Here is a 17,676-nt window from a genome sequence, read left to right on the forward strand (position 1 = left end):
AAATTATGATTCTAATAAATAAAATTCATATGATTATTAACACGGATTCTCACTGCAAACTTAAAAATATTTAATAATTTAAAAGTAATACTTGTTTAGTAATAAATCTTGTAAGTATAAATACCAAGAGAACTATCAATACTGTCAAAAATGCATTTAATATTTACAATAAACTTGAAGCAATTATATCAAGGGTTTTTTTTATTTTTTATGATTTTTATAAATACCCATTCAATGGTTGTAAAAAAGGAAATAGTTACAACATTAATGGCATCACATGTTATATATCACAATTTAAAATAAATTGACTACTGTTGTGCCAATAAACAGCTAACAGGTTTTATTTTATAAAACAATGGAATCAACAAAAACGGATTAAACCACATGTTACAAAGAATTAATGTATAAACAGCTATGTAACGATGTAGATCTATGTACAATTCTAAATGAGGGTTATGTTTTACATTTTCAATCTTTTACAATTTTTTCCACTAATATTTCTTGCAGACCTGCTACAGTTGTGCACAGGTGTAGAGTGCAAAATACATTTTTTTCAATTTTTTATCAATAACTGCTTAAAACCACTTGCACAATATTTTAGTTAGAGGATATGTCACTTATATGATGGTTGAGCTGGTCCGTTAATAATAAAAGACATGGAAATATGGCAACTGAAAGAATAATAATAGTTCACCACAGCCAAAAAAATTTTGAATTCATGAGCAATAACAACATAAGAACAATAATATAAAATATCTCCTATACATGCATACAATTTAATCCATGTGTAAAGATTTTTACTAGAATATATTTGATATTAAAAATACAAAACTTATTTGTCTTATTGATTGTGATGATATAAACTATTCCTTTACATCAGTCGGGATGCATGTTTTCTTTTCCTTGACCTACACTTTGCCACGTTTTCCTAAGGTACGGTACAGCGGTTTCTGTAGCACTATAGAGAGGCAATTACTATGCTTTCGTTCGTCCAAATATATATATATATATATATATATATATATATATATTAATAACAACATTGTAACATACAATTGATCCAAACTTAAGCAATTTCATTGCAATAAAATTAAAAAAAATTGTTACTAAAATGCATAACATATCTAATATAAATTTAAGAAATTCATAATTTCCAACTAACAAACCATCACAATTTATAGTTTTAGATAATAACGAATCAATTTTGATTTAATCAAAAGCTAAATAAATATTGCATACAGACACAAAAAGCAATTACAAATTTAGAATGTCTGTTGGTAAGTAGTTTCCCAAATTTTTAAAGCGTTATGTAAGTATCTCAGCAATGCATTGTGTTCACATAACAGAGTTAATAAGAAATCATTAATTAGTCATAACTAGCTAACGATGCTGTACACACATCTGATGTTTTCACGCATGATGATTTTTCTTGTTAAACTACGATTTAGTGTATTTTATTTCACTGATTTATATTTAAACTATGATTTGGCGTTTTCTTGTATTGACTCCTGTTTAATAAATGACGTGGTATAACAAACCTATCGTTAAATCTAACAATAAAAAGAAAGTGCCATCGCTTTTCGTCAACATAATCAAAATAAAGTTGCTAAATATAAACACATCTTTATATTTTCTCTAAAATTGTTTTCGAAAACTAACTTCAAATATCAGTCAACAGTTCCTTTCACCTTTGTTCACGTGTTCCATGAGCACAGTACAAAGTCAGACAGTCTTCACATTGTCAAAGCTGATTGTTAAATCTTTGTAGAGATATAGTTTATCAAGATTCTCATTTTTATAATAATTCATGTCTAAATATTCTAATAAGTGAAATGTCTAAAAAAGAAAATACATAATATTTTTTTAGTTATATAATTTCTGCATATCAAATGAGAACAATGATAAGTGATTAGATCTGAGTAATTAATACCGCATTAAGTTATTTTTTAATGATAATACAGCCCATTTTAAAACAATGAACAAAAACCGTATAGATATATGTATAAAGAAACATTTATAAATTATTTCACTACCAAAATAGAATAACATAACTTTGGTAGGGATTTATCACTAGACATATATTTCAGTCTGGCCATCTTTGCATAAAAGTTTAATATAAGTATTCTTAAATGGCAAAATAAAACATATAAATATATATGTTGTGAGAAGCCTTGAATTAATCATTAAGTGTTCACCTCCGCAGATCTATCATTTCCACTGGTGCAGTGTTCTCCAAGTGTATGTGAGTGACAGTCTGAAAAATAAATAATAAATAAATCAACTAAAATAAGCTCTTTATTTATAATACAAGTATTATTTATTTTAACTACAATACTACAAGTGTATAAATATCCACATGTTATTTACAGCAGGTAGATGCCAACTGCTATGCACAGGCCTCTTCCAAAGATGATACGGCTTGCGCTGCCCGTATTCAACGACTCCCCGCGACCTTGACTATGTCGTTGGTCCGCCTAATGGGAAGCCCACCCACGCCACAAGTAACGGCTCCTGGTCGCTACTCAAGAACATTTCGGCTCCAGCAGCCATCCGTTTTGTACCAACCATTGCCATTTCGGACGAGTAATTCTTCATTCTATGTTGGTGATCCCCTATTTTTTAATTCGATATCGCAACGGACTTCGATCATAGTCCTCTCCATTGCTCTCTCAATATCCACATTACTTTGACAAGTACAAGCATTCCGTAATAGAGCAGCCATGCGGTCTATTTCAATTGTCAGTTTTATTTCATGTAGTAGTGTACATGTAGTAGTTTAGAGAATCGCTCTTTGTTTCTTATCTAAATCTCGTATTTTGAAATAAAAAATTACAACTAAATAAATGTCAATAAATTTAATTTATTATTCAGTCTCAAAGAAACTTTTTTATTTATTGACAGAAGTTTTCAAGTGTACCAGTAAAGAATGACATATGACATTAAATACTTACATAGAACAAAGGTGGATCATTGGGGTGCGGATGGAATCCACTCTGTCTGCAATTAGCAATGAATTGCATACCATACTCCGGAGTCAAAGCAAAGTAACCAATTCTAAAAATAAAGTGGAAATTAACCGCATAAACACATTTTTTGCTGCAGTTACTCTATTTTAAAGGAAATTCCAATGTTTCATGAAATAGCTTACTTATTAAATTACTTTTACTATGACTAGTTTAAAATTAATTAAAAATATATCATCAATATATATATATAACTAGTCAGATCAAAATATATTAATCGAAGTTGTACTCACTGGACATAGTTAATACCAAAAAATACACTATTTTTTATAGGTTATTTATTTAGAAGCAGAAGTAAATGATGCATTTTATATATTCATCACATATATATTCTTGTCTTGATTGTGCCCTTGTGAGTGTTTACCGTATGAATTGGTATGTTCTGACATTGAGTCTTATTTAATCTGTGACTTAATACCGACATTTATCAAACAATTACGGCAAGTACATCGGAAATCAACACTTTTATCTCTATCTGGTAAATAAATTGCATATAATTTCATCTTTTCATTAAACTTCTCAGTTTCTTTTAAATCTTAGTACTACATATTAAACAAACAGGATAAAATTAACTAATATACTGCATTGTAAACTGAATTAACTTTACACCTACCTATCTACCTATGCCTCCAATGAGCACTAGAAAATATCAAGTTACTATAAAACAAAATATAATAACCAGAGTCTTGCTATTAAAACTTTATTTCATATTCAAAACTTAGCCTCTGTATTATCATTATGGTTATCAATGGAAAACATACAAAGGTTACTTAAAACTAAGTCAGTTCATTAATGATCTGTGTCATGATTTCTAATTTTGCAATTCCTTTCATGTTTTATATTTAAAAACAAATATGTATAACTTACTCATTATATTTAGGAGCGCAGACTATTGCTATTGCTTCTGGCATCATTAGTTGATATGAGCACTGGGTGTGTAGATCTACTGATGATAGGAAAGCAGTCTGTGTAGGATGTGTCTGAAATAGTTTCATTCCATTATATAAAAAAAAAACATATTCAGTGCTTACATATTAATTTTAACAGCTATGACAGAAATATATTTTGTTAGATTTTTCTTCAAAACTATTTGTCAAAATGCAGTTGAAAAAGTAATATTGAAAAGGAAACTGTTTCATAAATGTGCCTTGAAGCACTAAGAATTTATAAAATTAGAATTTATATCAAATTAATTTTTTTTTCGTTCCCCTTGTTTGGTGCAGGACAGGGATGTTACAATTTTGGATTTTGGTCCTCAATAATTTTTTTAATAACATTTGTCTCCTTTCTTCCTTCACAGTATCTTTCACCCATCATAAAATCTTTCACTCTATAAGCATTATTGTCAATTAACCATGGCCATTTATCCTTCTTCTCCATTCCTAAAGTATCACAGATTATTATCAGATAGAGATGTTCAAATTGGCAGTTTAAAGAAAAACATTAAGTCAACCAATAGACCCGCATTGCACAACAAGAGCCTCCCCCAGGGTTCGCCACGAGGACTTATCTTACGCTGCTGGCATTCAATGAGTTCCCGCGACAAAAAAATTCTCATAACATGAAAAAGATGATGAAGATTTAATTGATGTTAAATAGTTTTTCTGTTTTTAGTGGTATTGCCATTTAACATACCTAAACTAATATAATGTATATTGTACATTATTTATATTATACATTACATTATGTATATTATACATTAGCTAAATAAAAACTACTATTAATTACATACATGGATCCATCCAAGAGTAATGAGGTTGTGTTGATCCTGGTAGTGGAATATTTCCTCCTCATTGTTGGTACTACATGAGTCTGCAGTTCCGGTCTGTTTAGGTATTATCACATGGGTAATTTTAAGTTGATCTCGCTCCTGTTAAACATTTACAAAAGTAAGTTAAGAAAAATTTCCTCTTTTTCTTACTCAATATTTATATAAATAAAAAATTGTTAGTTTCTAATCTCAAAACAGGTCAATAATCCGGATAATTATTTTTATAACATAAAAAAGGTTCTTCAAAAGAGAAAAAAAATGAAAGTATATTATATAGCAAATAACATTTTCTTTTCCACACAGCCCCCTTTTTATATCAATAATTTTAAGTAAAGCAAAAATAGGATATTAGAAACTAACACAGCAATAACAATAAATATGCTATCACATTATTACTAAAATATTGCCCTGTATGCAATAGCAAACATACTTTTATAAATAATCAATGCAATTGTTGGGACATTAAATGAAATGATCACAAATACAATTTATATTTTTTTTATTGGACTGCAACAGACCAATAACTAGACAGTATGGTGTGGTATTTTGTACATAGAAGTAATTGACATATTGTTAATGAAAATATTATCAGGACTTTGTTAGAGACATATGGAGAAGAACTAAGCTAACTAATATCCTGACTAAACAGTTTCGAAAATTGTTAAATTATATATTATGTAAATAAATACCAGTATGCCAGCTAGTATGCCACATAGCTCAATGTTTCGAGCAGTATTTGGAGCTGCAAGCAGTTGAAATCGTGCAAGTAAAGATGCCGGAACCAATACGGTCCGAAGTTTTCGCCCCGCAGACAGCGGCGGCAAAGCTTCATCCATTTCTCTGTGAAGATTTATTTACCAATTTATAATCTTATCTTAAAAAAAATTTTCAGGCAAATGTAAGGAATGAAAAAAATGTAAAGTTCTAACTGATAAGTTCCCAACTGACTGCATCTAGATAAACAATAAAAATACTGCAGAAGAATTAGCATTATTTTTTTGTGTATAGCCTACTTGTCCTTTGTTTGAAATTCTACACTAGCATATTATGGTTGTGGAAGATGCTTGCGACAAGCTGCTTTCAGCTCGTCGTATTGAAAACTTAAGAAGAAGGCCTATGTCCAGAAGGTGATGTCCTATGGTTGAAATGGTTATGATGATGTGCTCTTTTAAAATTTAAAACTGCTATAATATATCTATTATAATAGACAATACATGGCTTAATAATACATAGGAGTGCCTTCAATGACCTAGGAAAAAGAATACTTAATAACAAGTTAATATTTGAGAATATAGTTACTGGTGGGGTCGTGATGGTGGAATCAATGGAGGCACAGGCTGGTAGTGATGGGCAGGTGGTCTTGGCAGCTCTGATGCAAAATCGTCTGGATACAAAACTCCACCCACTGAAGGTGCAGTAGGTGTAATTGCCCACTCATCCTAAACAATTGAAAGAAAAGTAAGAAGTAAGAAGTCCTTTACTTACTTAGGATGGACTTCCACAAAATAATGTCTGATTCCTTTAAATAATGCCTAATTTCATTAAATAAATTGAAAGAAAATACCTAAAAAAAAAATTTATCATCAATATTATTCCACAAAACTTCCACAAGAATAAAAAAAATTGTAACTTTCATCATTATCATCATATTCCGGTCCCTGAAACTAGCAATACCATTGGATTTCTTCACATTTATAATTTTATATATATAAGATTTTTATTACTAGCATTTCTTTAAGCATGTATGAACTAGCTTATTTGTCTCATCTAATAGATACTAATATATTTGAATATAACATACAGAGATAAAGTTTAATGTAGTTTAAATGAATATTCACATCTGTTAATATATTTATGTTTGACCTGTTTAATCTGAAAGTTAGATGATGCAGTGATATTTATTTAAAATCACATTAAAGAACTACAAGCTACTTGATGGATGTGACTGCGATTCGATCTCCTTATACACTAAATATACCTTTAAATATTTTTATGTGAGTTTTTTATTTATCAATACATTGTTTAATATTAATTAAAAATATTTTTAATATATACCGAATGGAGTAAGTGCGGAGATTTCGTATTTGCATCTTGTCTATTTTCATCAGCCTGTAGACGTTCAGCCAGCTCAGCATCTTCACGCTCTTGCTTCTTTCTTGCTTCTTCTGCAATAAGTCTTTTTTTCTGGAAAAAGGATATTACTCTTCAAAATATGAGGACATTAATAAAAATTTTTGTAATAATTAATGCCTTAATAAATGTTAATATAATAAAAGGTGATTTTATCAAAGGTTGTTGATTTTTATTTCACCATATTTACCTCATTATCCTTGTATTGCTCATGTTCTTTAGTGTATTGTTCCAAAAGCTTTTGCTTTAACTTTTCTGCCTTTGGCATAACCTCTTTCAGTTTTACTTGATTAATAGATTTTATATCTGCAGGAACTGAGTTATACTCTGGATGCTTCCTAATCTTTTCCAAAAACAATGTCATAAATTTCATGTATAATATATAAGCATTTTCAAGGCTGCCCTCTGCCAAGTAAACATTGGCCATTCGCACCATTTCTAAACCTGATCTGTAATACCTAAAATACACATTTATTAATTGACTCATAGATTTGAACAATTAATTGCTAATATTCGACAATATATATAAAGACATCTTATGTTTATTGTACGTAGATATTTAATAAACATATTTCGTCTTTACGCATTATCTCCTGATACTCAGAACTAAATTTAAAAAACCGGAACAACAATAATAAACAAAAAAATAACATTACTCACCTCCTTGGAGGGACATTAGAGTCTACCTCAACCATGGTCCCGTAATGAGCTAATTGCTTAACCCTTACAGCTGGTTCTAATGAAGTTAAGTCCGTTGTTTGTCGCGTCCGTTTATCCGGCATAACTGTCTCTTACACGGGACTAAAATTTAACACTGTTACGGGTATACAACGAACAGAAATATAGATTATAGTTACAGAAAATAAAGCAAGTTTTTAATATCTAACAGTGTACAACTCAATTTGACATTGACAATCAAACAATTCGTTAGATACAAAACATATGATTAAGTAAAATATCTAGGAATGTACACTTGAATGATTATTTACATACAATAATGAAATAACAAGTGTCTAATGTTTTACCTATTTCAATGTAATTAAACGTTAAATGCAAAATAAATATTACAGAGTGTGATTACGGGCACAGTTACATTCTTATATTTATAGTTTTTAGATTTTAGATTATACTTACTAAATTAATTTCGAATTAGTATTAATCCCCTTGTGATTATACTTGGCTTGAGAAGAGTTTTATTCCAAAGATAGCTCTTTCTTCCTTGAATCGATAAAAAGTGACAAAGTCAAAAAAGTGACAAATCTTTAGCCAAAATTAATTATTAATTATTAAAGTATACAAATGTCGTATTTAAAAAATTAATCTAAAAATTAATTATTTACTAATAAATTTCATTTGATTTTATTGAAACATTTCTTTTTTATTTAATGTAACATGATCAATATGAATACTCACATGTCATCGCTGTAAGTCACGTTTAGTGAAATTTTACGTTTCATTAAATGAATGCTACTATTACATACATACTTGTTAACGTCAGTCTACAGACTTATTCGCTAGAAGATAATATTTCCTTATTAGGTATTTAATATGGCATGTGTATATCAATTAACATAATTATGAGTTATCAGATATGGAAATTTTTGGTTACATACTTCTTCAAATTGCTGACAGAAATAAAAAAAATCTTATAATAGCAGATTTGATATTTTGAAAAATATATTGCTGTTTGAGAAAATGCGTATATTAGACTTTATGTTTATATTTGTCGATATATCTATACATAACTGAAATGATGATGATTTACCAAACTTAAATCGTAACGGCATCTATAAGCGGTTGCCAAGGTGAAATAGTAGAAGAGTTACGTAAATAAAAGCAGTGCAAAAGATCTCAATACCGATGACACCCGCACCGTACCTTGGTAATACTATTATCGCTATTATACTATATCGGGGGAAATACCTGTTGGAAACAAACAATTTTTAATAGTAACATTGTTTTTAATCTGTCAATGTGTATTGTCAAACTATTTCTTTTTCGTAATACACTTAGGACGAGAAGGCTGCTTTTTATTTAACTACACCAATTCCTGAGGAAATACAACTTCGTTTTCGTTCAATGGCTTCGGATACTAGCATGCTGGATGTGCACTACAAGCTCGAGCGCCCTATGCCCGAGTCTATAAATCTATTTTTACCTTGACTTAAATGCAACGTTTTTAAACCCTCTGTAGTAAATCTAGAATATTCGCTACGCCTTCAACTATATATACTTTAAATGACAGGCGGATGTTCCACTTTTGCAACATCTTGGCTAAGTAAGATGGCGGACATAACTGCGCATCACAGCACAAGCACCGCGCATCAATCGCAAATTCAGCTGTATTGGTGCCTTCACTAATAACGATAACTTTTTGGCCTTCTGCTTTACATCACCGTGGGTAGGAATTTAGTAATGGTTTCGAAGTAAACCTTCCGTATCTAAATAACCCGCCCGTTTCCCTCAGAACTCGGATTTATGTAGGTTCTCTACACACTTAACCACTTAGGCGATTATTCGGAGTAGACTTCTTCTTTTTGCTTAATTAGAAAGAAAAAAAGAAGATTTCTTTCTATTTTAAGAAATTTATTACAAAAACTGAGTTATACAAAATTGTGTATTGATTTTACATAATATTAATACGGTACTGCAAAATAAAAACAACGAAGTTCTTTCTAATGCCTCACTTTTATTGTCTTTTTTCAAAACACGAATAACAGTACTAAGACGTTGCGACATTTTCAATATTAAACGAGAAAAATCATTATGAAAGCAAATAATGGAAAAAATTCTTAGCAAAACAGTTTCTTCAGAACAAAGAAATAGAATATGAAACACCAACAAAAAAGAGGACACCAGATACACGCTGCAAAAAAAAAGAAAAAGAAGTGAATCATATTGTTATAAATTTTATACAAAACCATAAACGCTGGATAAGCTGATGGCCAATTTTCGTAAATCCAGCGGCACGGTCTATCGCTTGATTTAATCATTAAATCTTCACATTTCAACTCTTCGTCCTGGTATATACTGGCAAAAAATTTCCCCAACCGTCCACGAGGACGTCTTTTTCCGTCTCCAAATTTGGTTAAGCCTTGCTTAAATTGTGATAATTTTGTACCGAAATTTAGGCGTTGAACATATGGTTGTTGCCTTGCTCTTTTAGCTGCATAATATTTTTTTTTATTAACTCTAAATCCTTTACAAACTGGCGGACACGGCGATTTTATGAGTCTTTGTTTCCCACAGGGTGGCTGTGCCAATTTTCGTATTCCCTGGCTTTCTGCTAGATTACGTAAGCCACGTATAAAGCAAGGCTGATTATCTTTGATTGGCTTACATACATCGTCTTTTGGGCCAATATACTTTGTACCAGGTGGTAGCTTTTGAAGTTTTTCAAAATATTGAAGTTTTTGTGGTACAGTTCCGCGAGTTACCTGTGCTTTTTTTGGACTTGGATAAAATTTAATAATGTTGGTCAACCTAGACGCATCACATTTTCTGTCTATTGTTCTTTGAAATGTATTCGTACCTATCGTTTGCGTAAGGATATGAGGGTGAGGGTAAAATTTAATAACCGAAACATTCCCCCTCGGGGTGCTGATAGGTTTATTAGCTGTACGTCTTTTATCTTTCTCCGGTAGGCGGGCACTAATAGCTAAAGACCTAGTATTATATGGTTGTTTAGGAAAAAATTTTACTACCTGCGAAGGTCCTTTAGTTGTCACGCCCCTTGAACGCTTTTTAGCTTCTATTTTGTTTAGTGGCGCGGGTGTTGGTAATGACATATTTTTAGAAAATTTATTTTGTTCGGAATAACTACTAGACGTTTTGGTATATGAGAGAGGAGGCGACACAATTTTTTTATCGGAAATTGGTTTACGTTGAACATTAGAATGAGACACTCTTCTTTTATTACGGGGTTGCGAAGAAACGTTCGTTATTACTGATGGTTTTTTGCCAGTATTGACGGCTAAATTACGTGTTTCACATCGGGGTGGCGGAAGAAACTTTATTACCGATGTACGTTTTCCTAAACAAGCATCACTACCTATAGTACGAGTTGCTGTCGGGCAGCGAAGACATGAGAGAAAATTTTTTAAAGGCGATGACTTTGGTTCTGTGGTATTCACAGCTGTATTGACTAGACGTTGCTGCGGCGGAGGAAAAAATTTCACAACAGTTGTAGTGGGTTTTGTAGCTTCTAGTCGCTGCGTTGTTTTCTGTGTACAGGCATTACTAGAAGAAGAATATTTTTGTGGACAAGGAGTAGGTAAAAATTTTACAATGGACGTAGGTGTTCTAGAATTTGTAGCACTTCCCTTGGAATATGTGCGGCGAAATGACTTAAAAGGATTAAAACATGAAGAACCTTTGGGAAGTGATGTATTACTAGCTACCGTACGAGTTTTTTTGTGAGGCGGAGGAAAAAATTTACGCACAGAAATATGCTTAACTGGTCCTGTGTTTGTTGAAGTAGTATGGGAAGATCGACGCATTGTAGGAGTAACTTTGATGTTTGAAGAGGATTTAGGAAAAGATCCTTCTTTTGCATTGGTTTCACACGGGTCTCGAGAGCACGGCGAAGGGAAAAATTTAACGACAGTTGTCTGTTTTACTTTTGTTTCTTCTTTATCCGATGTTGATGCGAGACTTGACTGCTCTGTCGATGCATGGTGTACGGTCTTAGTGTCTCCGGCAATCGATTCTTTCTCAGCATCTTCCTTACTTGGTTGAGTAATACAAGTAATTTGTTGACCCGGTAGTGGAATGTACTTAATAACTTGAGCTGGTTTATGGGGTTGCTTTCTTGGGGGAGGGAAAAACTTAATTACAGAATTAGAGTGCTTCGTGGACACTCTAGCATGTTTTTTGGTTGATTTTATAAAGTTCTTTGGAATTTTGTTTAGAGGCTCGTGTTGATTAGAAGTTATATGGACTTGAGAGGCGGAACAATTTTTTTTGCTACATAAAGTATTAGACCTTTTATGACGAACTTTTTTCTTTTTATCGACGTCATAGCTGCGTTTTTCGTTTTTGATTTCGGGTTTAACTTCTGCATTCTCGTTTTCTGTTGAAGGAAGCTTACGAAGATTAGTAATTTCGTTAGGAGAAGAACAAGTATGACGAAGAGCAGATTGAAGTAATTTTGACAAAGTTTTTGGTACACAACTTTGCATCTTCATACGTTTTGATTTGCGTTGACTTTTTAACATAATTTCTTGGCACTCTTTTGGATCAATTTTCAATTTACGCTTCTGTTTTTGTTTAATTTTTTCTTGTCTTATAGCTTCCGGTGTTTTTTGTTTAAGAGTTTCCTTATTTAGATAAGGTAAAGGTTCTCTGCAAGAACAGTGTTTCTTTTGACTCTTCAAAGGCACTATTTTATCGCAATTTTTGTCAAAAGGCTGTACGAACGTTACGTTCTTTCGCCTTTTTTTCGTCATAGATCTCCTGGATACGGCACTGGGATAAGCTGTAACTTTTGTAGCAGTAGTTGAAAGCTTAAAGCCAGTAATACTCTGTATACTTTTTTTAGATCTTTTCCCTTTTTTAGAACTGCAAAATGATTTTTTACGTTTTAATTTCATGGATTTATCTTTTTGTTGCAATCCCTTACGTTTTTCTTTACGATTTTGTTTTAATTTTTCTCTACCTTTATTTTTTCCTTCAGATTTTCTTTTACCTACGTTAACTTTTTCTTTGCCACTTTTGTTCAATTTTTCATTAGTGTAGCCATTTAATTTATTTTTTTTACATTTGCATAAAACACTCTTAAGATTTTTAGTTTTGCTTCTTTTGTTTCTGTGCTTTCTTTTTACTTTTTCAGGAACTACTAAATCTTGTTGAGGTCGCAAAGGGTACGAAATTAACCATGCAAGACCTATAACTAAAATGCTTGGTAGCCATGCTACTACAGCAATCGCACAAAGAAAATATTTTAGTGCAGTTTTTAAAATAGATTGTTCTTGAGGTACGTTTTTAATTTTTTGTTTACGTTTCTTGGATATTTTGGAGTCAGGAGTAACCTTTTTGGAGTGTGCATTTGACCATCTCGAAAGTGGACACTTATTCGTAACTGTTTGCCACCACAAGCGCAGCATCGATTTCGGACAAGTACAAGTCGAAACCTTTTTTTGTCTACGTTTTACTCTTAATGTTTGTGTATGAGCGCTTCCATGACTATCATACTTCTTCAAAATAGATTTACGTTTATTAATAGCAGAACCAGAACGACGTTTAATTTTCTTTACCGGTTCTCCTTTACCTATCTCTTTTGGCTTTAACAGATAAATATTTGAGACACTGCTGCATTGCGTAAAATCAACTAAATTATAACGGGTTGGAATGTCGCTTTCAATTTTTACGAATGAGGATAATTTTTTACATTTGTCTTGTTTAATATCTTCTAATGAGTAATGTTTACAGCGTAAGACGTTATGATTTTTTAACTTTCCGTCTTTTCGCAAGAACTTATAGATCACATTTAAATTATAGTATAAATTACGTTTTCGTTGGATACAACGCTGAAATCCGAATAAATCAGACGACTGACTTTTCTTAGCCAGCGTTTCCTTTGTTATAGATCCTCGTGACATCAAATAATTATTTCGCTCTTTTTTTGTCGTTTCACGTTCGTATAATATCTGAACCTCATTGTTGGTTCCACTAATTGTTGGTGAATTTGTAGATATTTCTTGGCAGTTAATTAGGTTACTATGATGCGGCTCGCATTTTTTTTTATTTAATTTACTTTTACTCATAAAACTGTAAGATGATATTTTGCATTTCAACGATTTAAAGTCGATAGAACTTTTTCGAGTGTGTTTCTTAGACACTCTATCTGAAAAATTAAACAATTTATATAACAAAATTAAAATTTTTACTTGCTGGCTCTCGTGATATGTCATTTTTTTTTCTTTAGAAATATATATTAAGTTCGACTACTAGGTGAATTGTCATTCTAAGAATTCTGAAGCCAGACCACTTCCAATCTCATAAAATAAAAAAAAAATAATAATGGATCACCTCCAGATGTTTCAATGTTTACTATGTGTTCCATTCACCATTGTTTTAACAGTGGGAAGTGGAATTGTGGAAGCGACACGTATAGTTTCACTACCTATTCCTAGCAATTTCCTTACATTTACATCTAAAATTAATGATAAATAATTTTTCAATTATTAAATATCACATACAATATATTTTACTAAATTTCTGAAGTTAAAATATTAAAAGTACGAAAAAGAAGACTTGCCTTTTTTTCCTGATAACTTGATATCTGACTTTGTCCGATATTTTGAAAGTACGGAAGCAAAGCGAGAATTCATGATGACATTATCATTTCTAGCACATATATCTTCATTTTGCTTTCCTTCGTGTCTTTTTAATTTGTTTTTATATGAATTAAGCTTACGTGTTCTCTCTCTTTCGTTTACAATCCCATAGTTATCAATGTCCGTATATAGACATTTTCCTGTATCTCCGTCCATTTTTATATGAAATCAATAAAATAAACTTATACAGCCATTCTATCAAATTATAAAAATATAAACGCCAATTTGAAAGAGCTTTCAACAAGTCATAGACAACAGATAAATAAATACGCTATGTCACGTTAATAGACGATAAAAGATAAATATTTTATCTGACATAGATTTCGTGTTATGTGCTATTGATTGAAATAGCATCTATAACTAACGTGGAGATTTGTCTTGCATAACTGAACACAATTTGGCTATATTTAATAAAAGTTAAATTCTCCTTTTTATAGGTCGTTGAACAACACGAACATAAACACGTTAGTTATATCTTTTAATATATATTATAATTTACCCGGTGGCGCATGCTCTGGTGACCTGATGGTGCTTTAAGTACATGTAGTAGTCTACATTAGATGTTAGATATGATGAGCGCGTATGTCCATTTTTATATTCGGGTCCTATAAATTGTCAATCAAAGACTAAGATGTATTAGTCCGACGTTCATAGCGCTAAAAGTATGCCTTCAACTGGTTACTGTAAGCATTTTCATTTAAGAATCAACCAGCACTAAAGACTTTTTTGCAGATATTATTGTAAGTGCAGCCGCTACTGTTACTGGCAGAGAAAAGTATTGCCCGATTTCTTGGATCATGACCCTCCGCTCAGACCCCCAAACAGATGCGTAGATACCTAGGTACAATAAATTATTATCACCGTTTTATCCCACACGCTGGCAAACAAAAAAAACAGGCGCCACTGATTGCGGTGTCACAGCTGTTAATGGCAAAGGCAAGAAACCATACTCATAGATGCACGAGCTACATGCTGCTTACGTTGCTTGTAAAAATAATCTGGTTGAATACAACACCTAACACCTGCTCATCCGCTGATTCTGCTTGGCATTCGTTCGGCACTAAATGAAAACCTCTATGGTTCAACTGCTGAGCTGTTGCAGGAGGAAGCTTTGCGCCTGCTTGGAAAGTTTTTGGTTTTCTTAGATGATTCTTCAAGATCTATCGGGTTTTCAGATTTCGTACAGCAGCTGCGTACCAAAATGGCGGACCTTAAGCTTGCTGCTTGTCATTCTGCTTCGGTATCTATTACATTTAAAAATATATCTTATGCTACCCGCGTTCTGCTTCGTTAAGATGTGTTCCATCGTCCGCTTCAACCTCCCGAGAGAAGTTCATACGAGGGCCTAAGCTCTGCCAATGAAAAAACAATTACTGTTTCGTTCAGAGACAAAGAGCAAACATAATTATATTCATTATAGTTATATAATTAGTTTTGTTTATCGTTGTGTAAGCCTACGTGGAATGGCATGTTTCATTTTCACCGCCCGCTTCTACTCGTCTATTTAGAAACCTCAAAGTATTCGCTGCTTCGTCTCCGCCTGCTCGTGCGGCTGCACCTATAGAAACAATTTTTCCCATCGCATCCACGCCGTCAGTTTTTACGGAACTGCCATCTCCTGGTGATGCATCATCTGTTCCGTTTTGTCTTTTGTCAGTCTCTTCTCTTGTGACTGCATAGCCACTTCTGTCATTACTTATCGATATTCAAACCGGCCTAGCATATACATGAAGGTTTGGCAGAGGTATTAAACTTAAGAAATTTATTAATTTTATTTAGGTATTAATTAAACAAAGTTTTTTCATGTATTTTTCTCAACATAAGTTTTGTCTCTCCGTTGTTATGTGATCGCATTTATTGCGACGCCATTTAGTAGGGTAAAAAAGTGTTCTGACATTGACAGCGCTTCATGTACGTTATTAAATATAGCAATAATTCCTCTCCTGGTTTTCCCTAAATTAATTTTATTTTTATATAGTCTGGCGTGAAGGATCAATTAAAAAATAGTTAAACATTATATCTGATATATAAAATTATCTGTCCATTGTAATAGTATAAGAAAATATAGTTTTTTTTTTAATATAAAGACCGCGTTGGTAAAGTTCCCAAATTTATTAACTACAAAAATTCTGGACACAGATGATTTGAATTATGGCGAATTACAAGAAAGGATTTTCTATTATAGCATTAAGACTGGTTAGTAACTAGGGGAAAATATGAACTAGGAATTCCGTTTATCATCATCATCATCAACAACAACATATCAGCTGATAAACGCTTACTGCAAGGCATAGACCTATCTCAAAGATCGCCACCACAACTGGACTTGTGCTGCCCTCAACAAGCTAGTTCTAACGACCTTGACTATATCGTCCGGAATTTAATTCCATTTAGATTAATTCATTCTAAACAGAGTTAAAAATGATGAAGAACAATTCGTTATTCAAAAAGTTAATGAAATCTTTTCTTTAGAACTTTACGGATTAGTCACCAGAATAATTCCAAGAGTCCGATTGCAAGAATACAAAAAAGAAAAACAAATTTAACCGGACCTCTACGTCGCGAGGTTTAAGGAAGCATGGAAACAGACGGAGCCGGGGGACGCAGTTCGGCTCCTGAGGTCACTGCCACGAAGTAATGAATTAATCCATACGTCTGATTATATTATAATTTCAAATAAACAGTTACGATAGATTAATTATTATTATTAAATCTATATCAAGCGTTTATCGGTTGTGATTGATAAAAAGCATATAACAGTTTAATTAAAAGTTATGTTAAAAGAATATTCTTTGGATCTGTTGCGAGTAGTTAACAACCCGTATTAACAGAGTATTTAGTCAACAAAATTAATAAGCTGTCTGTTGTGTCATTTTTATGTCATTATCATTTTGTAATTATAATAATCAAAAATATCAAACTACGATGTAAGTTTCTAAACATTTATTTTAAATCAGGGCTTCTTAAACTTTTGTCATTCACGACACCATTTATGGTTGCGAGTTTGTTGACTACCCCATACAATTATAAAAGAGAAATAAATTAATATTTTTTGATGATTTACTTATAAGGTAGCAATATACTATATACACATTAAAATTGATTGTTTTAGAATTCGTTTTGTAACATACAAAATTCTAAAAAAAATCGCACAGAATATTATAAAATTGAATTTATTATAGTTTCAAAAATAAAAGTGGATTCTCACCGTCTTAATTCGCTCGAATATATTCAAGTAGTAGTAAAATGGTATATATAAATATTTGACATTAAAATCTCCCGACCCCAGAATTTTGCTTCGCGACCGCATTTGGGATCGCGACCCATGGTTTAAGAAGCCCTGTTTTTTAAATCATCATCATGTCAGGTAATAGATATCCACTAAAAGACATAAGCCGCCCCCAAAGATCGCCAC

At 32.1% G+C, this 17,676-nt stretch overlaps 1 protein-coding gene across 1 annotated transcript; it reads right to left on the bottom strand.

Moving 5' to 3' along the window:
• Window positions 1-1,160: 1,160 nt before the first annotated feature.
• Window positions 1,161-7,810, bottom strand: LOC137931576 (STAM-binding protein-like A). Its single transcript, XM_068775018.1, has 9 exons — window positions 7,585-7,810; window positions 7,115-7,382; window positions 6,850-6,978; window positions 6,094-6,233; window positions 5,484-5,634; window positions 4,756-4,893; window positions 3,891-4,003; window positions 2,952-3,054; window positions 1,161-2,254 (listed from the first exon to the last, which is right to left on the bottom strand). Exons 1-9 carry the CDS (start codon window positions 7,704-7,706, stop codon window positions 2,192-2,194), a joined length of 1,227 nt encoding a protein of 408 aa, XP_068631119.1. The 5' UTR covers window positions 7,707-7,810; the 3' UTR covers window positions 1,161-2,191.
• Window positions 7,811-17,676: the final 9,866 nt, after the last annotated feature.

Source organism: Battus philenor, unplaced genomic scaffold (assembly GCF_028537555.1).
Source record: "Battus philenor isolate CCGP_79_NKW_IND1 unplaced genomic scaffold, ilBatPhil1.0.hap1 SCAF_8, whole genome shotgun sequence".
Classification (NCBI taxonomy): Eukaryota; Metazoa; Arthropoda; class Insecta; order Lepidoptera; family Papilionidae; genus Battus; species Battus philenor.